This window comes from Tinamus guttatus, unplaced genomic scaffold (assembly GCF_059628265.1).
Source record: "Tinamus guttatus ecotype Peru unplaced genomic scaffold, ASM5962826v1 Tinamus_guttatus_pri_ptg000035l, whole genome shotgun sequence".
Classification (NCBI taxonomy): Eukaryota; Metazoa; Chordata; class Aves; order Tinamiformes; family Tinamidae; genus Tinamus; species Tinamus guttatus.
Window position 1 is genome coordinate 2,817,037 of NW_028288569.1, and position 23,500 is coordinate 2,840,536.

A 23,500-nucleotide genomic window follows, 5' to 3' on the forward strand; every position below is an offset into this window, starting at 1 on the left:
GTTAGTTCTTTTTTTAATTATTGTTTTATTTTTTTTCCCCTTGTGGTACATTTTTAAAGTAGCTAAAAGAAACTTCAGGAGAATGGCAAAGGGTTATGCAGAACTCAGTGCAGCTTTTACATAAATCACAAGGCCTTGCTGCATAATTTAAGTGTAATGCAATTCACAGTTCACAGAGAGTCGCCGATACACTGAAATTCATCAAAGTTCAGTTTTCAAGGATCCCTTTGTTCTGTGAGTGATTACCTAGCCCATATTCTCCCCAACCATTTGGTTTAACCACATATTTTAATTACATTCCCGAATAACTTACATTTTTGGCTTTCCATTTCAATTTCCACAGGGCAAATATAACTGATGGAAAGCATTTTGACAAGGGTATTGTTATTTCATCCAGTAGCCTGAGATGACTCCAAATTTGGATATTACATTTAATGTTTCTGGAACAGATGCTGTTAGGTCTTTTCCTCGGAACACAGTATCATCTGCATATGTTAGTAGCTTCTATGCCTCAAGTTGCATATACTTTATATCCTCTTAAGTATCACAGACACTGCTGACTGAGGTACGGGGGCACAAGTTTTCATCACAAACTAAGAGCAGCATCAAAGCAGCTGGGTATGGAAGCTCATGCATCAAAGCAGCAGGGTACCTAATGCATTTATTTTCTGCAACAAACAGTGCAGGACTGAGACACAGGTTATTGATCTTTGCAGCCCGCTCAAAACAGAGGCCCATGTGTAGAAAAGCTCCGGGCAGAATCTCACTCCCCAATGGAGAGCTGTAATGCATCAGGCAGGATTCTCCTGAGCCTCAGAAGGAGAAAAAGAGTGTTTCTCTTTTGCTGAACAGCCCAACTCCCTCCCCCTGTGGAGTGAAACACATTGTGACAGAACAGCAATGACGCCCCATTTTTCTTTTATTTTCCCTAAGGAGAAATTGCAGGTTTACATTTGTTCTTAACACCAACTCTGGCAGAAAGTATAACACTGGAGAGAGAAAAAAAAATGTGAATGTGTGTTTTTCTGTGTGTGTGTGTGAGCGTGTATATGTATTTTTTTGGTGACTATAGAGAAACTGCTGATACTGCTTCTTATTCTGGCCTCCACTGTTAGATAATGAGACCTTTTCCATTTACGCAGGAAATCTTCTTGGGCTAGCTAAGATTCTGGAGATGTTTAATTTAGGAAGGCAAATAACCCTTTAGCTACTGCATTTCTCTGAAGTGCTCTGAATCACACCTCTCATTTTGATGATGTTTGATGGTATCTCACCAAGGTCAAAAGATGGGTTCACATAGGACTAAGGCTCAGACACACACACACACACACACACATATATATATATATATAACATTTTGGTACATAACCCAAAATGTTTTAACCTTTCTGTTGGACAGATAGTGTCTTGAATAATGCACAGCTATATAAATGCTTCGGGACTGGGCTGGGCAGGAGAAGCTGGTAAGTATCTCCAGAGGGTGACCTATGTCTACTGTGAAGGCAAACTGCCCGACTCCTCCTCTTAGAAACCTGAAAGCTAGTGCACAAGATCAGCACCTGTTTTTAAGCAACCAGGGTTTTCGGTCAGGTGTTGTCCTTTTGAACCCAGCCATCTCTCTGCTCTTGACACCACGGACGGGACGTTCACAGCAACCCTGACACCCGCCGTGGGGACACGTGTTCGCTGCCTCACTGCCACAGATCCACAGGCAGAGAACTGAGGTGAACACACAGCTGAGGCTCATCACCGTAACAAGCTGAGCAAAAAAAAAGGCAGCAAAAACTCAACTGAATTCTTCAGTGGGAATAAAGGCACTTTAGTCACAATTGTAACAAGTCATTTTTGAGTTTACAACAAAAGAATTTTAATTTAAGAGACTCATGAAGAACTACTGCATTTCTGATGTGCTTAGACAAAAACAAAATCCTACTTTTGTTGACCTACCTGGTAATTTTTCCAATATTTATGTCCTTTTATATTCAGAAAAAAAAATCAAACCTGCATTAACAAATGATGTTTATGACTTCAAAAACCTTATGATTAAATACACATATAGATGTGCAAACAAAATGGATGTGAAATACAAAACCTATACAGTCACACACGTTTCAATACATAAAACTCATCTATCAGAAAAACCCCCATCCTTTCAAAATATGGGTCCTTAAAACAATTACTGCAAAGTTTGAACAGGGAAAAGACATCTCTCTGCTGTCAATGCTGAGAGAGGGATGCAAGGGTTTCTTTAAAACTTATGTACAACCTAACACTTAAAATTCAATCATAAGTTTTTACACCCAATCTACAGGCAAAACATGAACATTCAGTTTGCCTGTGCGTTTGCATGAGCATAGCCATATATATCCATAGGGCAGAATTGAAGATGCTTGAGAACAGCCTTAGTTCCTATCCTCAGTGGGACTTACTCTCCTTGCACACCACAGATGTGACACACCAGATCATGACTCAGTGGATAAACCGCTTCTCCAGACTGTCCGTTTTGCTCATTATCACTGTAATTATGTAACAGAATTCTCTGAACATTGTGCCATTACTGGAGTTATTAATCATTCTGGTTCTGTTTCAAGTACGTGCTTTATCGCCTCCTGGATATATGCTGCATTATGCCACAAACTGAACATCCAAGCTAAATATATCTAAAGCATTGTTTTAAGGGCTTTTCAACATCATTTGTTCTTTCAATTTACAGTTTGATAAATTATAAAAATATAAGAAAAAGTTGGTGTCAGTATAGCCGCTGACCTTTATGACCACAAATGAAAGGCAGTTCTTGCCAGTAAACAACTTGGCAAATATGAAACCTGTTTTGCCACTGCTCGGAATAAGTCAGCACTTCAGATGACAGACTCTGCATACAAATCAGCTCATACAGAAAAACACATTCCTAGACATGTTGGAGAATAACAGCAGGATTTCCATAACCTTAGAAGCAGACACCATTCGAAGTATTTATTTAAAGATAAGCTATACCAAAAGAGCAATTTTTCAAAACTGCAAAAACCACAACACAAGCCACTATTCCAGGTTAAAAGTCAATTTTGGAGCATCACTGTAAAAATCATACAACACTTGCCCAGTTTCAAAAGGACTTCACAAGTATTCATTATAAGACAAATTCTGGATTTTAAGCTAAGCTTAGTCAAGTTTTTAACTTCCTTTTCATTTGAGAATAGCTGGTACAAAATTGCAAAGTTCTAAATTCAGCTGACTTGGTTATCTACAATAGTTCCTATACACACAATATATTAGAAAAAATATGAATTAATCACATGTTCTTTAAAATAAACTGAAGGCATCATACGGATGATATTTTTTTCTTTAATTTAGCTACATACATTGGACCCCATGCTTTCCCCTTGTCTGGGAGAACCAGAAGTTCATGCTGTTGCGTACCACTGAGGAGAGTGAATTCCTGGGAAACAGCTTTGCCCATATCGCTTATATCTACAGGCAGAATATTACTGCATGAGTTTAGAATGAGATTTATTACATCACTGTTTTCTGCCTTTGAGAGCGTGCATGTAGAATAGACCAGTGATCCACCAGGACGCAACGCTTTAACAGCAGACCTGCAAACAACGAAGAAAATATTCAGTGAAGGTGAGATATATGGGGGTAGGCAATAAGACTTTCAATTCCAGATAAACATACAGAAAAAAAAGAACAACTTCATAAAACACTCAACAAAGAATATAATTGACAATTCAGTAAACATATATATGCTTTCTCATTTATTTTTGTATTGTCAGTTCACTGAGGGTATTTTTATAAAAGAATGACATGTAGGAAGCAGAATCCATTCAGAGCTGCAGAATGTGCTTCAAGCACTCATACAGGCTACACAACTGTGAAAATGCTGCAGCTGCATATAGAAACCAGATGAGAGCACAGCAAAAGTGCTAGTTAAAAAAGCTAAGAGGTATTTTCTGCTTGCAGAAAAAAATATCCAAACCTACAGTGATGCTAATAACCTGGTCTAATTACAGGACTGTAATTTTACAAACTTTTCTGCAATATCTGCAACTTAGCAGATAACAGGACTGAGGGCTTGACTGAATCACCACCGCTTTTCTATCTGATTTCTTAAGGAAATATAATTTAGCAGAACATACTGTCTATTTATCTGCCCTTCACCTATTAACCTTTAGATAAATTTTAACTAAACAAAGGCAAAATAGCAGTTTAAGATTTTAAGTTTCATGAAACTTTCATGATAATTTGGGTCAGAGGTTCTTTTCAGCTCCCCTGCCAAATCTAATTTTAAATAAACTGTTTACTTTCCATTAAAGCAGATCCCCAAGGTCTTTTTCGCAGGGATAAAATGTACTCTGTGAGAGTAAGGAAATGAGATCTGCAATCCATATTCAGTTATTGCAAATTAAAAGAGTAAGGAGAAAAAGAAAACCCTCAATTCTTGTATCGCAGAAGCACATTCCTCACATCTGGTAACACTGCATAACTGAAAGAGGAAGCTGTACTAAAAGTTCATGTTAAAAAAAACGAAATGAAACCCAAATCTCTCTTGTTTAAAAACATTGCGAGTATCTCTTCAGGTGATTGCCGTTGCTCACGCACACTCCAGAGACACCACGGCTAGTGCTCAGGGCACTCTGCAAGTGGGTCACAGAGAATTTTGCCCTTTGCAGAAGGGTAGGTCAAATTCTGGAAGCATGGATTCTTGGAGACACACAGTCCTGCTGTATGGAAATACACAGAATAATTGTAGATTGGGGGTATTACTGATGCTACTGTACTGACCTCAAAAAATCTACATGGAAAACCTGAAAAGATAGACCACGAAATAATAATAATAAAATAAAAACAGATGGGGATGAGCAGCCTCCAAATACAGTGAATCTGAATTAGACCCTAATTGAAAAAAATAATAACACTGAGACAAGCTGAAAACTGTTGAATGTGGTATCTGAATTAAAACATTTGAGAAAAAAAAAAGAAAATAGGGAGAAGACTAGTCCTTTTAACAGAATAGGGCATTTTCAGGAAAAGAATCAATAAAAACACAGAAAGCCTTATCTCAAGCAGGACTGAAGAAACTCTGAAAAAGTTCTGTACAAAATACTAAGAAAACATCAGGACAAATGATTGCTTCAAATAGAGATAATACAATTGTGTTCACCTTCGCAAGTGAGAATTCCTGTGTACTATACTCAATTTTTCTTTTCCTGGCAGTGTACAGATGCCTTTCTCATTTCTTCTATTGATGCTGGTTAGGTTACTCAACAAGGTAAATACATAATTTATTGCATTTTATACTGGCCTAACTTTAGACAGTGAAAGTGAACAGATCTCTCTCAACAGATGCTAAAAAAAAAAAAAAAAAATCAGTGGTTAATGTCTTTATTATGTCAGTCTTCACTAAAAAGATGGAGAGTGAGCAGATGGCTAGCACATTTAGCATAAGTGAGAGAGCAGCTCAAGTTCAACCACTTACAGGTAAAGAACAGGTTACACAGTACTTAGGTGGCCTGAATATTTTCAATTTAGCTGAGCTTAATGAACATCATTCTAGGATACTTCCAAAACTAGCTAAAGCTATCCCAAAACTGCAAGCTCATCTTGGGCCTCCAAGTTCTGAGAATCTATAAAAAAAAAATTAAGAATGTTTTAGAAAAGTGTTGGTAAGAGATTATATATATCATGCCAGCTTGAAATAGTAAAACAGAGCAGATGTCCTCCTGATGACCCTTCCAGATTTACTTTTCCAAAATTCTGCAAATATCTGCAAATATGTATTTGAATCACTGAACTCTGAGTAGATTTTCAGTGTTCCTCCTACCCCTCCAATACATGTATACTCCTTAGGCGGACACCAATATCAGTCTCTAAGTTGTCTCTGATGTCTCTCCACCTGTTGTCTGTCTTTGTTCAGCTCTCACTACAGCTGTCCATTTAAAATGGCAGTATTTATATTGCTTCTGTCTGGTCTGTGTGACCAATCAAAACGTGACCAGATATATTTGGTAAGCAGAACAGGTTTGTATTTTTGACAAGGTACTTGCAAGAGGTTCAGTAAGTTCAATAGTGCTCTGTTTTATGACAAATCACTGAATCACAGAATGGCTGGGGTTAGAAGAAACTTCCAAAGATAACCTAGCCCAACCTCTCTGCCTAAGCAGGGTTCACCTAGAGCACGTGGCACAGGGTCACATCCAGGCGAGTTTTGAGTATCTGCAGAGGAGACTGCACTGCTTCTCTGGGCAGCCTGTTCCAGTGCTCTGCCACCCTCACAGGCAAGAGTTTTTCCTCATGTTCAGACAGAACTCCCCATGCTTCAGTTTGTGCCCACTGCCTCTAGTCCTGTCATTACACACCACTGAAAAGAGTCTGGCCCCATCCTCTTGACATCCTCCCTTCAGATATTTATATGTATTTATAAGATCCCCTCGCAGTCTTCTCTTCTCTAGGCTAAACAGTACCAGCTTTTTCAGCCTTTCTTCATATGAGAGATGCTCCAGTACCCTAATCATCTTCATAGCCCTCCGATGAACTTTCTTCAGTAACTCCATGTCCCTCTTGTACAGGGGAGCCCAGAACTGCACACAATATTCTAGATGTGGCCTCACCAGGACTGAGGAGATGGTGAGGATCGCTTCCCGTGACCTGCTAGCAACTTTCTTTCTAATGTACCCCAGGATACTACAGGCCTTCTTGGCCCCAAGCGCACAGTGCTGCCTCATAGTTAACTTGTTGTCCACCAGGACTCCCTGGGCCTTCTCCACAGAGCTGCACTCCAGCAGGTCAAGCCCCCAATACACGATGCATGTGCTGCTGCACAGGCACTCCAGAGAGGTAATGGAGCATGAAGGTTTCCCAGGAAGGGTGAAAGTGGATCCTTCAAAGTCATGTCCTGTGTGCATGTCCCCAGCTCCATGCACCTGCTACGGCAATCTCAGCTTGACCTACTTTTGAGCTGACTACATTGTTTTTATAAATGACTCCTTCCCCCATCCTTCCTAGTTTAAAGCTCTCCTTACCAGACTGGCCAACCTGCTGGTGGATTCCATCTCTATCAATTCTCTGTCTTCAAACAGGATCCCATGCTTGTAGAAACCAAAATCCAGTTGTCAATGCCAGTGACACGGCCACTTGTTAACTTGGCAAATTATTCTATTCGGCACTCTTCTCACATCCTTCCCCCTCATTGGCAGGATTGAATGAGGAATGAGAAGAAAATGACCAGGGCTCCTAGACCCCTGACCACTATCCCCTGAGATCTGAAATCCTGTTTGTTGTTTTCTGGTTTGCCCTTGGTAACATTAATGCCCACATGGAAGAGCAGCACAAGGTAAAAGTTTGAAGCGTGGACTCTGGCAGTCTTTCTGTGGCATCTCATATTTGAGCCCCTGTCAGGCAACAAACCCCTCTAGACAAGAGGTCGGATCAGCAGATAGGTGTCTCTGTTCCCTGAAGAGGGGAGTCACCCACAACAATTACTCACTGCTTCTTCAAGGTGTCCCTACAAGGCACAGGATCTGTCAGTCCAGTCACTTTCCCTGAAGCCATGCCAGGTCCACCTCAGCTTGGAGGGCGCTAAACCTCTTCCTCAATTGCATGTCTCAGGGGGAGAAGAGCCTTTCCCCTACTATGAGAAGGGAATAATTTCTAGAGGTTTCTTCTACAAGGTTATAATGTGCCACTTAGCATGACACAGAGCACTGTGACATCTCTATTGCTGTGGGAGGTTGGGACTCCTGGAGCTGTATGCTCTACAGGGATATCCTGTCTATCTCTTCTTTATCATCTGGGATGCTCTGCAGCCTTCTGAAGGAGAGCTGACTGACACCCCAGGACCACGGAGAGGTCCCAAGCACTCTCTGCAGCCTGAGACCTCTAGAGCTGTGTCTGCTGCCAGAGGGTCTCTATGTGAGTAGAAGTCTCCGACACAGCTGATGCAGCAGCTCCAAAAGCTACGGGGGTGTGTGCCCTGTGGCGTGACGACCATGTCCGAGGAAGCAGACACTACTAGGACTGGAAATGAAGGTGCCTTCTTGCGCCCTTCTGTGCAAACTGCTGCACAAACTGCTGCATCTGTTCACTGCATCTGTTAGCTGCACTCTCAAGTAGGAGAAGTTTTAAAAAGCCTCTTTTGACTACCTGCTTCCTTTGTTTGCATTCTAGCATTTTTAAACTATCTTTTTAAAATTTGCTTGTTAAGGCTTAATTTGTAACACCATCTTCTAATCCAGAATATGGAGCAGTAAAGTGTCTCTTAAAATTTTTGACTAATATTGATGCCACTGCAGTAAGTGCTGGGAGAGGATAGCACTGCCCAGTTAAAGTGGGCACTTATGTGTTTCTGTTTTCTATTGAGAAATGGCACAACCATGAAAATTCTGTAGCTCGTTTAAACAACACAAACTAAACAACACAAAGATCATTAAATACCACAAAGAGTATCCTGAAGCAAGACAACAAAACCACAGCCTGAACTATTTGTCACTGCAGCTCATCAGTAGGCAGTCCTTCATTCAAACACCAAGAGGATTACACACCTGAACACTAACACATAAAGAGAATAACTACTTTTTAACCTTTATAACCCTATCAGCAATACTGAAGGGAACACCAAGTTTCAGGGTAATGCCACCGCCATGACTGTTTCTGCTATTGGGGGAAACAAGGAGAGAAGGAGGAAGAAACTGTTGGCAGAAGCTCAAGTTTAGTTACTCCTTCTAAGAAACACTTACCTTCCCATTTGTACTACAATAGTCCCTGGAAGCCTCACTTAAGATTAAAGTACCTAAGTACAGTGCAAGACAGTCCATTCCTTGAAAAAAAAACCTTCCCTTTTCATATAGAAGGAACCAGGAGAGGCAGGAAGATCCAGAAACCACCTCTCCCAAAGCTGAACAGCAAGTCAGCAAGAGAACTGTACCCTGAATACTCCTCTCCTTCGACCCCGGTCAGCCCTGGTACTCACAAAGCATTTTTTCTCTTCTTAACAGTAACTTGTTTTTTAGCTTTTGCATTAGAACTCAAGGAGAACAGAGATGAAGCATAAATACTCTGTGATACAGATAGACTAATCTTCACAGCACAAAAGAAACCACCTACTTTGCATATTTTCACATAATTTCCCCCTCCTTCTACACCTTTTCCATGTAAATAGGAATGCGAAATTATGAGAGAGCAGCCAGTTGGCTTGTACATGTTGAAATACATTTGCGTGACAATCAAGATCCCTCCCTCCAGCAGAATCCCAAAGCAGTAACTAACTTGTAGGATAGCTGATAACTTTACACACACGTTGGCAACGACAACTACTTTCTTAGGTGTAACAGATACTACATGAAAATTTAAACAAGGAAGTGAGAAAATAGTTTTACTAGGTTAAAGTGGAAAAGATAAATACTAAGCAGGTAGATACAGCTACAGGGTTAAAAAGCAAGATGCCTAGAAGAGTGTCTTTTCTTTAACATATGTGAAGTAACAACTGTTCAAGACAACATACCAATGCCTTAAAATGCATTTTGCTCCTACAACAGAAGGGTGGTGCAGTGATTTAGAAGAAAGACCATCATAATCTTCTCAGCAAAATCCTTAAAACCTCTCTTGAGAAACAAACCAACTCTAAGACTACTTAGCTTGGGAATTTTCACTGGACCATGACCCTAAAAGGTCAGGTCACTCACCGCCAACTACCTTAACTTTGAACCAAAGTCACAGATCGAAGTATCTACAAGAGATTTACTTTACACTGCAAGGTTAATCAATGTATCTACCCATCTTGCCAAGTTCAGCAACAGCTGCTTCTGTAGCTGTTTTCAATGTCACCATATCACCATCCCTGATTAAGCGGTTCTTAGCTTTTGAGAAACCTTCAGCACTCAGCTGCAAAATTCAAATGAAGTTGTGCTGGGCTGAAAGATGCAGGGTGATACTGAGGTGGGGGGCTAAGTAGGCTCACAGAGTTTGGTCCCCACATCAGCAGATGGGGGAAAAGAGTCAGAGGCACAAAAGATGTATTAACATAATCTAACTCCGCAAACTGCAAGAATACTAAAGAAGATTTTTTAAAGCAGTATATTATTTTAAAAACACTTTTTTTTTTCCCCTCAGGACTGACTTTAAATCTAACAGTGCAGGAATAAGACGCTAAAAATAAACCAGATAAAACAGAAGAATAGGATTATTTAGCACCTTAACAAAAAAGACCTCTCCAGAGCCACATGATGACTTGAACTGACACAATTTCCTAAGTAACTAAAACGCAGGTATCTAGAATCCCCAAAGGGAATTTTTCACCCTGAAAGAAAATTAAACAACACAATAGGTTGCCATTTTGTTAGTTTTTAATGATTTCAAGTCTTGATGAACCACTCTTTTAAAAATAGGCATATAATAAATGGATATAAAAACATTATGGTACATTATTTCTTATTACAGGAAGCATCTGCAAGTCCAGCCCACTCCTCCCATGCTTGGGTGTATGTTCTGCATGCCACTCAAAGGGTCACAATTGCTCATTTAACCATTTTCCATATTTAAGTGAAAGATTAAACAGGTTTTAGGGCAAGTTTGAAACAATGCAAAACTTCAACAGTGCCATCTTTTGGCAACTGGAAAGTATTTCTTTTCAGTAACCTACTTAATGTCTGGTCAGAATAAAATTATCAACCCATTTACAAGCCATTCAAGAAGTAGAACATGTCAAAACATGCTTCCTTTTATCTTACATCCTATTCTTCCTACTGACTGAAGACATCAGGCATTTCTTTTTCCTCTTAAGAGAGTACAGACATATTAGTCACACAGTCTGCGTCTTAAAGGTTTTGCTTTAAGCATATAAAAACGTGTAAAACTAATTACAAATAGATGTAAAATACAGCCACGCAAAAAGAGAGGTAAAGAGTAAACCCCACCTATTTTGCTCTAGTCACAGTTTACTCTGATAATTAACATGTTCATAGCCCACTGAAGCCCACTACAGCCTCAGTGTTTTTCACTAGAGGCTATGATGCACACATAAACACAAAAAAGACTATAGGTAGAATTAAAGCAACATCTGCATCTCATGCTTAAAGTGATCCCCAAACAACTACTTAGCTATTCTGTATTTTGTTCATTTACTCATTTATTAATTCCATAAGCTTCATCCTGCCACCTGTCAGTGGGGACTTGATTCCTAAGTTTCTCACAGGGCACTATCAAAGGCTTAAAATCCGAAAGTAGTTAAAACCAGAGCCTACTTATCTTGAAATATCTCTGACATAGAACAGGTGAGGCCACAACAGCGCTCGCTCTTTCTGCTCTCTGTAAGGAGATTCAAACCAACCAGCAGCCCAGAAAACAGCTGAGCTGTAACTGGAGTCTATTCTCAAATAAAGGCACTCCCCATTTCTCTGCTAAAATCCTACTTACAGAAAGAAGGTGAAGGTACACCTACTACTGAAATGCATAAAGAGAAAAGGCAGCCTGTTTCCCAAGTGAGCTTGCTGGGGTGGGTACTTGGAAGAATAACAGTCCTCCACTGCAGTTCCTGTTCCAAGGACTATTTCACTGTTTTAGTTAACAACTTTTTTTTTTTTTTTTTGGTATAAAATAAGTAGTTGTTTCTTAGAGTAGGAACCAGACATGGGGTTCTTCTTCCCCTAGTCACAAACATCATGCTCTTGGCAAAGAATCTTTTACTTCTTTTCTATTAGTAAAGCCTCTCCAGAAAACAGAAAGACCCATATGGCCAGCACTGCCATCAGTAGTGGTTTGGGGAACGATACAGAACAAACATGGCATGTTTCAGCACATTAAATTCAAATGAAAACTAACTGTACACTATCTAGCCAGTGGCTAGCTAATCATTTTTATCCTGAGGGACAATTAAACATGAAGGGTGGAAAACATTTTGCCTGGCAAGACACCCTGAACAAGCACACTATATAACCACCAGCTTTTCCAGGTGGAAAGTGATTAAAAAAGGAATTCACACACAAAAAAAATGTTAGTTCAACAGTTGCTGTTCCAACGAGCTCATAGTGGAACTAATGGACTGGGTGACTACAAATAGTGAATAGATTAAATGGTGCACAACAGCAGAACAAGAGGAAAAAAATCGGGGGAAAGAGTTAAAGATGCAGAGAAGTAATCCTCATCACAATTCTCCCCCCTTCCCTCCACACCTCTTCTCCACATAGGGATGTACTTCCTTCCTCAAGCTACCTCTCCCCTTCTGCTACCGCAGCTCCAAACTCCCCTGTCTTGTTTCAAAGGGTCCCTGAACGAGACCCCTTGGAGCTCCTTTCTACGAGTCCCCCAGACTTAGAGATGGAAATGCGAGGTGCAAAATATCTGAAGGGACAACTATTTCTCCTTTCCCCTGTCCTCCTAACACCAGACACTAAAAACTCAAGCATCCTCCAGGATGGCAAGTGAAAAAAAAAATCTTCATTGCAGGCCTTTCCTGCCTTTGCTGTGAGTATTCGGACTGAATTTTCTTCATCAGTAACAAAGCACAAACAAAAGTAGACTCACTTTACCTCCACAGTACAACTAGCTGATTGAGAGTATTTTCCTTTTTACTTCATTACATGCCTGTGTGCCAAAAAGGCTCTCTGTCTTAATCAATACAGATTTTTCTTCACCAGCCATTGATTTATGCCAACATTTTTCTTGCACTTTTTAAAGTATTTGGGGGAGGGAAGGAGAGAGAAAGGGGAAATTACTAACAAGTATCTGCAGCCGAGGAGTGCTCATTGAGAGCCTTAGCGTGGAAGCACAGCGGTGTCGATGTCCTCCTGACACGGATGCCATCTCCCTGCTCCTAATTGTGGCCTATGGGGGTTACAGCGACAAGAAGGCAGGTGGCAGCTCTGTGTCACTACTGTTTGAGGTAAAGGCCACTGACATCAACTGCTGACAAAACCTGGACGAACTGGGTACATGTGTGAAACTGTTCTATTTATTTAAAGGCAGGATATCTCCTACAGATTTTCTTGAGCCAGGAACACTATGCTCACCTGATAAAAGGGAGGTAACTAACTGCAAGGAATGTCTTACATGAAAGGAGTCCGCTGATCAGGCTAGCAGAGGTTGGAATAGGAGATCAACATTCATCTTTCAAAACACCAAACCCAGCAGCAGCCAAAACCACACACAGGAAAAATTATGTATGGCTATATGCAGCAACAAAATTACAGTATGAGATATCTATTACTACTCCATGCGTACACCACAACAATGCGTCTAAATTAAGGCTACCTACACTTAGCTGTGTAAGTGTGCAGCATAATTAAAGAAGGGAGAATTCTAATGCAAGAAATAAATTAAACCCCTTCTACTGTATTACTAGGTGATACATTCATGTTCCTAATGAAACAGTGGTATTCTGCCTACGCATAGAGAACAACTTTTGCCTCTGTGTTAAAACAAACAAAAAAAATTAACAGCATGCTGAACAAAAAGTAGAAGCAACTTTGTAATTACATTTCTATATATATCCCAAAAAATACATTTCAATGAAAATATAAAAGAGACTGTGAGTATATGAGGAAAGAACATCTTTTTTTGTTGTTGTCAGTAATTCAGTGAATTACTGAATTGGCTACAGTATTAAGTATGTGTCACAAGAAAAAGATGTTCTTTTAGGGAAAAAAAAAAGTGAATTACTCTACAAGACCATGTTCCCTAATCTTTATGTATCATGTAAAACAGAGTATTTTGTAACTTAATCTTTGTTATACTTTCCCAATAATTTTAAACATTTACTCCAAACAAGAAAGATTTTCAGAGGTTTGGGCTGAGGGAAATAATGAGGCTCTGGTGGTATGTTAGATTAACCAGGATCGCCAACGCTAATGACTCAAGGGAAAATGTCCATCTCACTTCCCACGTGTGCGGGCCCCATCCAGACGTCTGCACGACCAGCAATCTCTGCTCTGGTGATGCCAAGGACTGAAGCACGGAGACAAACAGGGCTCAGGAGCTTTACAAAGGCACTTGCACCGCACCTGCTTACTTACACTTATCATCAACTAATGGAGTAAGTTTCCATTATTTCAGAAAATTAAGTTCAGAATATTTGAGTTGATTTTTTTTCTTCCAAGTAAAATGTGTGCACAACCTTTCCCGCTCCCCCAAAAATGTTTCCGCAATAAATAAAAATAATTTATGGTAACCTTTTCTTGCAAGAACGAATCAGCAATTTCAAATACCATTTTATGACTGACATTCAAAGCAAAACAAAGTTCTTATTCATTATATCTTGGCATTGCACTCCAGTTGCCCAGGGGATATAACAGAAGCTAAATATGTAAATAGACAGCCATAGTTCCTTACATATTCAGAAGCAATGCAGGGATTCAAACTTTTCATTCACCAGGAAGCATAAAGTGCTTCCCTATTTTCTTAAGCCAACTATAACCCTGAGTTCTGAAAAATGAGAACATGTAGAGCTCTAAACAAATCAAGTAAGAAAATAAAAACAAGTGCAGTGTATTCAGGATCCTTCATGTTTCTCATGCAACTAGAATCCCCTGAAAGCCCCTTACCCTATTCAAAACTAGGACTTAGCCTTATAGTAACTCCCAGGAAGACAAGGACAGGAGGGAGTGAAGGAGGAGGTCAGACACAGCACATCTTTAGAAGTTAGCCTGAGCTCCTCTGGACCAGAACTCTACTGCATACCAATTAGAACTGTTTAATTAATGTGAGATATTGTATATAAAAGAGTTACGGTTACGTGAATACCTTCATTGCTTTTCCTAACTTGTATTTTTTTTCCCTCCAAGCTGAACACTAACTCTGTGTCTTTCAGCTCCAGTAACTGGTCTGGGAATTCTTACAACGTCCATAAGAGATTTCCCATTAAATTATTATGCACTCAAACTTAACTGTAAGTTTATTTTTTTGTCTGAGAATTGATACCATTGATAAATTCATTTATTAGTATCGCTGCATTCTGTGCCAGCACTTGGTAACAGGAAATGACCATTCCTCACTTACTTTGCAATTTGTTTTCTGCATGAACACTCCAAATAATAACAAGATTTGCAGTGTGCTCTTGTATTATAGCACCCAGCAGCGATGCTTTGGGTATGACATTAACAATCATTATAATCTCCATTTCCTTCAAATCAGTGGTGCCCTCACTGCTTATAATTTGCTTTACAGTATTTATGCTACTTATTTACATTTAAAATTTTATTCACACTGGAGTAGCAAGATAGTTGAAATAGTTCCAGCACTTCTTTCAAATCCACTTTCTTTGAAGCTTCTATTTAATAAAACACACCGCCATGCAAAAATACTTTTTCTTCCCTGTCTTCTTCCATGGTTTCCCCAGCTTCCCTCTGAAAGCTGATCTGCTTAAAAAAATGCAAGAAGACGGGCAAATTACCAGTGAAACATTTCCATAACCAAAAAGAAAAGGTGGGAATCCAAATTTGGGGCTGAAAGTCACTTGACAGAAATGAAAACAAAACTCCCCTTTTCCATTTTCCTCTTTTGTGTGCACTCTCTCTTTGAATACTTATGTACTACAGCTACACTAATGCTTTGCCCTTATACTTTAAGCTTCATTTTCAAATGACACAATATTTATTACATTAATTTTAGCAAATTTTCTGAGATACAGATTTATACTTATAAAATAGGTATGGGAACCGAGGAGAAAAATGTCCATGAGGATTAAGCACAAGATAATCTAAACAGATATATCAGGGTCAACCGTGCATACACTGACTCAAAAAAAATGCAGCGTAGCTGGATTAGTGCATTGGTTTAACCTTAGCAAATACTATCAAAGTACCAGAGCCAAGACTCAAACACAGTCTTTTATTTATAATTTTGAACACTGGCCATAAAAATGATTTCATCATTGCTCTTTTTTCACTTATATAAAGGATCTGGGCCTGGTATTGTGAAGGATCTGGTACTGTGAATTCATTCTAATGTGATCAGACAACAAGTGCAATAAATGTGCAGTGCAGTTATACCATTTACTAAGTACATGCAAATATTTTACAGGATAAATCTTAACATCTTTACATCTTGAATCTAACTATTCATTTTTATAGGCTCCAGAAACTCTAAACAAAGGTCCCATGCATATAACAATAGACTGCTGAATCTACGTAACTACTTAGGCCCATGGTGCCAGAAAAGGAAATTAGCATCTTTTTACTTCAAGTTACATATCAAAAAACATTCTGTGTTATTGCCATACTTCCAACAGAAGTAAAGTTCTCTTCTAGATTTAGGACCAATCAAATTAAATATGATTTGAGGCAACAGGAATGTTTCCTCTTTTAAAACAAGGGTCCTGCTGTCAACAGTTCTTCAGGATTATAACCTGCAGTGATTTATGTAAATTTTCAAAATTTCACTGCATGATATATGCTTTCTTTTGTTAGAGGTTCACAAATTGGATTTTATATGACAAATATTGAAAAGAGAAAACTGAAAGAGGTCAGTGTTTTAAATGTGATTGATTTCTTCAAAGGGAATGGGTGACATGATGCATTACCACAATAAGACACTCATATTTCTGTTATAAATCACAGGCTTCTGCCTTTTTTCACTCAAGTCTTGCAAAGCTATCTTGAGCTGCTGCAATGGGAACTTCCCATAAAAGCTTTTTTGTTGTTGTTGTTGAAATAATATTATTTTTTCTCACAATTTGCTTTGACAGATGGGTACTTCCAAGGTAAATCACTGTGCGGCACTTAGAAGTTTATTATTTTATCAATACCTATATGGCATTATAATGGCTACAGAAACTTTTTTGGGGAAGAAAACGTCAAATTCCGCTTTAATCTAACTCCTAAAACATTTTAACCTTTGCATGTAATTTGCATGTAATAGTATACTATTATTATTATTAGTTCATTCTGTGATTTCTTTTTAAAGAAGTCAATTATAGGCAATATTTTACTCATTTTCAAGCTGAAAGTTATTAGCAAGTAGAAAACATGAATCCTCAAGAGACTGAATGCAAAACTTGAAAGACAGTAATTTCAAGTATGACTGTTAACTTTACAAAAAAATACTCAAGTATACAAAGGATTAAGGAGAAGCCATAGTTTTTCACGTAGGAAAGAAACTGGTTCAAATGTTTCGCAAGTGCTAGTCTATGCCTGGCATCATTGTAATACATTATCAAATATAATGTATACAACTGTATAATGGATTAAAACTTTGAATTGAATTATTGGATGGAATTTCTTGAAAAGCAAAAAAAGCCCTCCAGTCTGGAAGACTGTAATAAGCTATCAATTACAAACAAGTAGTCTTTCTTGCTGTAAACACCAAAATGGGTGTTAAATCCTATCAGTTAAGAACGTGCAACGGTAGATTCTAATTATTCAGATAAATAGGCCAGAAAACAAATTCTGAAGAGCATTTTCTAATGACCAGCTGGTAAGTAGTACTGACAGTTTCGTGATCAAATAGACTGTAAAGAACCGTATTTGGTAATTCTGTTGAAGAAATGGTACAAAAAGAGAAATGCATTTAAAAAATGGCCAGCTTAGCTACTTTTTCAGATGCTTAAAGAAAAGATGCTGTTAAAAATTCTGTATATGTGTTTGTTTCAACTGGGGAATATTTCTGGAACCATTTTATCTGTGTCCACAGAAAATATTTTGATAAGATACTAGGTTGTTTCGAAACATCTGTAAGTGGACTTTTATGTTAAAAAGTGCATAAACAAGACTGCAGAGCAGTACCTTAGCATCATCCTAGCATCACAGAATCATGGTTGGAAAAGACCTTTGAGATCACCGAGTCCAACCGTAGGCCCCTCACCACTGTGCCTGCTAAACCACGTCCCTAAGTGCCTCATCTACACGTTTCCTGAGCACTGCCAGATGGTGACTCCACCACTTCCCTGGGCAGCCTGTTCCAATGCTTCACCACTCTTTCCATGTGAAATTCTTCCTGATATCTAACCCAAACCTCCCCTGGCACAACTTGAGACTATTTCCTCTTGTTCTAAAGGATAATTACTCCCTTCCCTGAAAATTTCCATATTCAAATTACCTTAGATTAACTCCTATCTAAACAGCAATTGCAACAAGCTATTCACTTACTCTTTCCATTGGGTAAAACTTGGATTTTGATAATAAACCTGACAAACCTTGTCCCCATATCATTTTCATTAACTAGAAGAAGCTTCCTTAGTAGCTCTTCTCTGCACTTCTCACCTTAGCAGCTGTAATTGGAGGGAAGATAACTCCTTCCTTTGCATTAGCCTAAGTGTAGCTTGACGAACATCAGAAGAGAATAACCAGCTTCTATCATTTGAACACGGAGCATCCACCAATATCTATAAAATCAATATGAGCAAACAAGATCATTAAAAATAAAAATATTCACTTTCTGAATACTGTGTGCCAAAATCTACTCAATTCATTTTTGAAAACATTTAGAATATCCTTTCTATTCTAAAGGGTAAAGGCAAAAAAAACTTATTATTTTGAAATGTTCTCGTAGGAAAAAGCAAAAAAGAAACAAATTACTACTCCACAAGCACCTTCCACCTGCACAACACTCACGCTTGCTTTGTCCCCCTTCCTAATTATGTATCATGCGAAGAAGAGTGATAAGGTCTTCAGAATTCATTACCAAGTTTAAACAGTCACCTTCATCTAGCACATGAACAAATGCACAATAAGCTTCATACAGTTGTCGCTGAGGCTCTGCAGAGCCTGTTTGTGACTCTGTTTCCCTGATAAGCCAGATATTTCTACTGGGTCTTGAAAAAAGAAGAGAATAACATATGAAGAAAAAGAAACATTATTTGCTAATATGCAATAACGTTACCTTGTCATATAATTCCGGATGGAGATCTCCGATCTGTCTGCCGTCCAGTTTAGAAACAGTTACCGAGTTGATCAAAGGGGCTGGAATGAAGGATTCTAGTGTCTGTTTCAACCGTCTTGATCTCAAATCATCATACTCGTTACAGTGAAACTGACCTTAAGAAATTAAAAACTGAAGTAAACATTCTCTGGGATTTATACAAATATAAGGAATTAAAACAATTTCAAAAGTTTTACTATTTTTCCAGGACTGCCACAGAGTCGACACACTATGTTCTTAGGTTCTTATACATATTACAACACTGCTGGATATTTACAAGCCTAAGTAAATCTCGACACATTCCTACTGAACAACCCACTAACATTTTAGGGCAGCAATAGACTTCCAAAGTAAAATAAACTTTAAACATAATCCACATTGTAGGTAAGAGCATTTCTTGCTTCCTTCCACCACTGTCTATAGAATTTTTACCTTTAATTAGTTGCCTTTTTTATTTAATAAAAATTTAGTTTGTGTGTCCTAAGCCCACCAATACAACTCCTTATTTGTTTGAAATTTAAACCAGAAGTGTTTTAACAAAATTTTGGTTGCACTTACGCTTAACGATGTTTAACAGAGTAGCTGCATGCAAGCACACATTATTTGAACTCCCTGGCCTGGAAGGACTGAGCTGTGGCTTTCAGCTGCCGCCTTGTGTGCTGTGACCCCCTTAGTGTACTCGTGCAATGTCTAGGTGGATTGAGACACAGAACATCGTAAATGTTGATACAGACCAACTGATCCTCGTAAGCTTTCTTCCTGTGTTTAGCTCTTACACATTTAATCTTTTATATCCCATTTGACATGCGTATACTTCAAGTTTACTTACACTATTTGTATAGCACTGGCCAGGCAGGCAGCAAAGGAAAGGAGAAAACACCCAAATATTTTAAAATTGCAGAATACTTACCTCCCTGTGCCAAGAAGCCTAAAAATTATTTTAAGTAATATCACAAGAAATAACAATAAACAAACCAGTAAAGAAAAACGTAGGGCTACTCTCCTTTTATCTGTCAATCTGCAATAATCTGTATCTGAACAACTACAGCATTTTTCTTTCACTTTTAGGTAAACAGATGCCACAAAAAAACCCTACCAAACAATATCACACTACTTAGAGCACAAGTTGTTTTTTCTTTTTAATTCAAATCTTGTACAGAATGCAAACACGACTAAACGCAGACAGATTAAGCCTGGGACTGGGTCTAACACCTAGTAACAACTCAATATGTTACCTGGATAGGCACACTGCAGTATGGCTACTGATTTACCCCCTGGGGCAGCACATACATCCAGAACCTCTTCCCCATCTTTCACCTCCAACGCCAGCACCGGCAAGAGCGAGGCTGCATTCAGCAGGTAATAGTCTTTGAGTTTACCAGGCTGGTGCTTCTGTGCTGGGAATCTCCCAGGAGTCCTACTGATGTAACACTTCAATGATCTCGGCAGATATGGCAAAGTTTCTTGAAAGAGAGGATGATACCCCTTCAAACACAAAGTGTTCTCCAGCTCCAAGGACCAGCTGAATTTGTTAAGAAGAACAGCGTACTGCCAGCACAGGGGTTGTGCGAGTACATCCCTGGATTGCAAAAAGAAAGGAAAAGCTATTTAATAGCTTGACAGATGAAATTATATTGCCACAATGCAGGAAGTCTTTCCTTACATATGAGCAAATATTTCATCATGGCATGATTTTGCTGAGATCAGAACAGAATTATATCATTTTGATTATATATTTCTTAGGAAATCAACTTACTACTTTCTATAATTGTTTCTTTTCAAAACATTGTCTCCTAAAAGAGAATATTATTTGTTTTTCCTAATAAAATGTGTGGAACCTATACATTATGAAGTTCAATGCTATAACTACAAAGGATTTTGCTAGGAGCCAGAAACAACTGTCATATTAGTTGTCAAAAATCGCAACAGAAACAAAATTCACTTTGGCTTTGTAAAGGTCATTTCAGCCATCTTTGTATAAGTGCCTATCTAAAATACACCTTCTATGACTATTCTTTTCTAAATTCCCATTTGTATTCTGTAATTCTTGGGTCAGGAAGAATTAGGACAACAGATATTCCCAGAAGGCAATCAAAAATCAGTGTTTATACGGCACAAACAAGTCTGTTTACATTCCAGTTTGTTTTTTATAGATCTTTGTTTTGTGAATATTCCCCATTTCCCATTTTAATTACTCTCTGTATTTTTTCACATTTCAATTCTAAAGACAGTATTGACTATAGTATTGACTGTCTTTAAGGAAAAAATGGCATTGATGAAATCCAAAATAGCTTTTAATATACTTTTTACTTTTTAATTTATTTTCAGTTAAAAAAAATGTATTCAGTTAAGCAAATGTCATGCTTCTAAAGGGCTATTTTTTTATATAGGAATATTTATTTTAAACTACTTTTTAATTCAAACATGCTAAACCAAAGAGGGCACTCAGAATAACCATATGGTTACTTAGGTTGATCATGTATGTTATTTTTCCTTTCAAACTAAAGCAGTGAATTTCTCCTGAAGGGCTCATCTGCTGGCTTTCCTATGAGCAATAACCTATGAGCTAGCGGGAGAGAAAGTCACCCCTCTTGCCACAGCCATTTTTTTAATTGCTGTGTGACCAAGGCCCGAATTAAATGATGTCTCTTTCTGTACAGGAGAGAGCAATTAAAATTCAATTTCTTCTTATGAAAGAAGCCAGAGGAGATACCTCACTCCTAACAGTTTTGTCTTAGTTTCTTAACATACTACTAAGCTGCAGAAAAAATGCTAACAGTTCTTACTACGCATATACGCTTTTTCGACCACCATTTTACAAAACAGTTAACATCTAAGATGTAAGCCTCTTTTTCTTTACACTGCTCACAAATACAGGTAACGTAATACTATACACCACCAGAGAAGTATATCAAGGGAAAAAACAGTAAGAACAAAAAGTCAGGCTTCTACTACTTCATACTGCTACTCTAAACTAAAAATAGCTGAACCAGTTGTTACATTCCGTGATTCCTTGCAAGAATTTTATGAGACAGTTCAAAAAAAACAGAACAACTCCACACACACACATGCACAAACAGACCTGACTCTGGTCCATGCATCTCCCAGTTCCTTTGTGTACTGCTTCTCAAAGTGGTTCAAAACAACTTGACAAATCTGCCTCTGAAGCTTCCCTTCTGTTTTATTCTCCAGCTTCCGAAGAAAAAAAAAAAAAGGAAATGAGAAAAAATAAGTTATTAAAAACACAGTTTATCAACCTAAATTAAGTAAAAATAAAATTATCCAAGTATCATGGTCATATAACAGATGCAATCAAAAATAGTAACAAAAATGTCAGAGAAAGCAAGTTAGGTTAGTACAGTCTCTTCTTCCCTACTCATGAGGAGGTGATTCAAAACTTGCCGTTAATATTCCTTTTGCACACCCACTAAGATAAGATAGTAGTTCCTGGGGCTCTGATATATCAGTAGCCAAAAAAAAAAAAAAAAAAAAAAGCACAATTAGAGACTGTTTTCTAGAAACACAATCACTTCTGCCAAGACCTACCTCTTAGTACATTTAACCAAAATAGATTCGTTTGAATCACTGCACAAGTGTGCTGGAGTACATCCACAAAACATTGCAGTAACTAGTTTATGCCAGGAAAAACAGAAACACAATTCAGTGATACTTTCTAGTTTGCTGTTTCTTTAGCCTAAGAATATCTCAGGTTGCATTTCAGGGGAGGTAGGGGGAAGTAATTTTTGGTCTCTAAACATATTCATGGTCTTCAAATGGAAAACTTTAAGGGAAAAACCTAAAACTTTTTTTTTTTCCTCCCTAAAGGTATGCAACCTTCCCCCACCGAAGTAACACTAATCTTGCAGTTACTTCTACTGTTTTTTTATTGTTGTTGTTTTGCTTTTCATTTATTAAGTGCGAGAGGTGAGCAGTGTTGTACAGACACCGCTGAAACGAGCACGCGTGGCCACAAGCGGGCCAGACCGCCCGCTCTAACACCACTGACGGTGTCAGGGCGCGGGGGCAGCCGCCGGGCTTGCTCCGGGCGGAGCTCTGCCGAACGCACGCGGATGCCGGCGCTACTCGTGCTGCGGCAGCTCGCAGAGAGCCGGCGGCCGCGCTCAACTCGCAAGCGCGTAAAGCAGCTCTCGGCAGGGCGGCGGCGCCGCCGAGCGCCATGGCCGCCCGCCGCCGTTAACGGCCGGCCGCGCGCGGGGCGGGGCGCCGCCGCCATGATGGAGCGGCCGGCGCGCCGCCTGCCCCGCGCGAGCGCGGCGCTGCCCCCGGCTCCTCCTCACCTGCTGCGGCGGCGCCCGGGCGGCCCCGCGCCGCGGCGGCGGTCCCGGCTGGGCGCCGGCGGGGCATGGCGGCGGCCGCAGCAGCGCGGCGGGGCGCGGCAGCCGCATGGCCGCGGCGCGGGGCGCCCCCGGCACGCGGGGAGCCCCCGGCACGCAGGGAGCGCGGCCCGGCCGGCCCCGCCTCGCGCCCTGCGCGGCGCTAAGGGCGCGCCGAGAGCGCTGGCGGTTCTTCTATTTCCGTTGCCGCCTTATTCTCCCGTGCCCGCTTTCCAGGAGGCAAACCGGGCTTAGGAAAGCGCTGGCCTCCGTGTTGATCAACTCGTAAAAACAATCCTCGTCCCAGCGCCTGCTCAGCCCGCTGC

The 23,500-nt window shown here is 39.6% G+C and overlaps 1 protein-coding gene across 1 annotated transcript; it reads right to left on the reverse strand.

Annotated features, from left to right (window-relative positions):
• Positions 1–3,143: 3,143 nt before the first annotated feature.
• On the reverse strand, positions 3,144–23,019 carry NSUN3 (NOP2/Sun RNA methyltransferase 3). Its single transcript, XM_088534176.1, has 6 exons — positions 22,711–23,019; positions 21,923–22,032; positions 20,076–20,419; positions 18,802–18,956; positions 18,183–18,304; positions 3,144–3,593 (listed from the first exon to the last, which is right to left on the reverse strand). The coding sequence occupies exons 1-6, from the start codon at positions 23,017–23,019 to the stop codon at positions 3,320–3,322; spliced, it is 1,314 nt and encodes a 437-aa protein (XP_088390302.1). The 3' UTR covers positions 3,144–3,319.
• Positions 23,020–23,500: the final 481 nt, after the last annotated feature.

Bases quoted from the DNA above. Each gene is read 5' to 3' on its own strand.
- NSUN3 (XM_088534176.1), bottom strand. From the start codon at position 23,019: ATGGCGCTCGGCGGCGCCGCCGCCCTGCCGAGAGCTGCTTTACGCGCT. The intron at 18,957-20,075 runs GTAACATATTGA...TAATTTCTTAAG, and splicing joins ACTGCAGTGTGCCTATCCAG to GTCAGTTTCACTGTAACGAG. The intron at 3,594-18,182 runs GTGAGAAGTGCA...CGTTGTTTGCAG, and splicing joins CTCCAATTACAGCTGCTAAG to GTCTGCTGTTAAAGCGTTGC.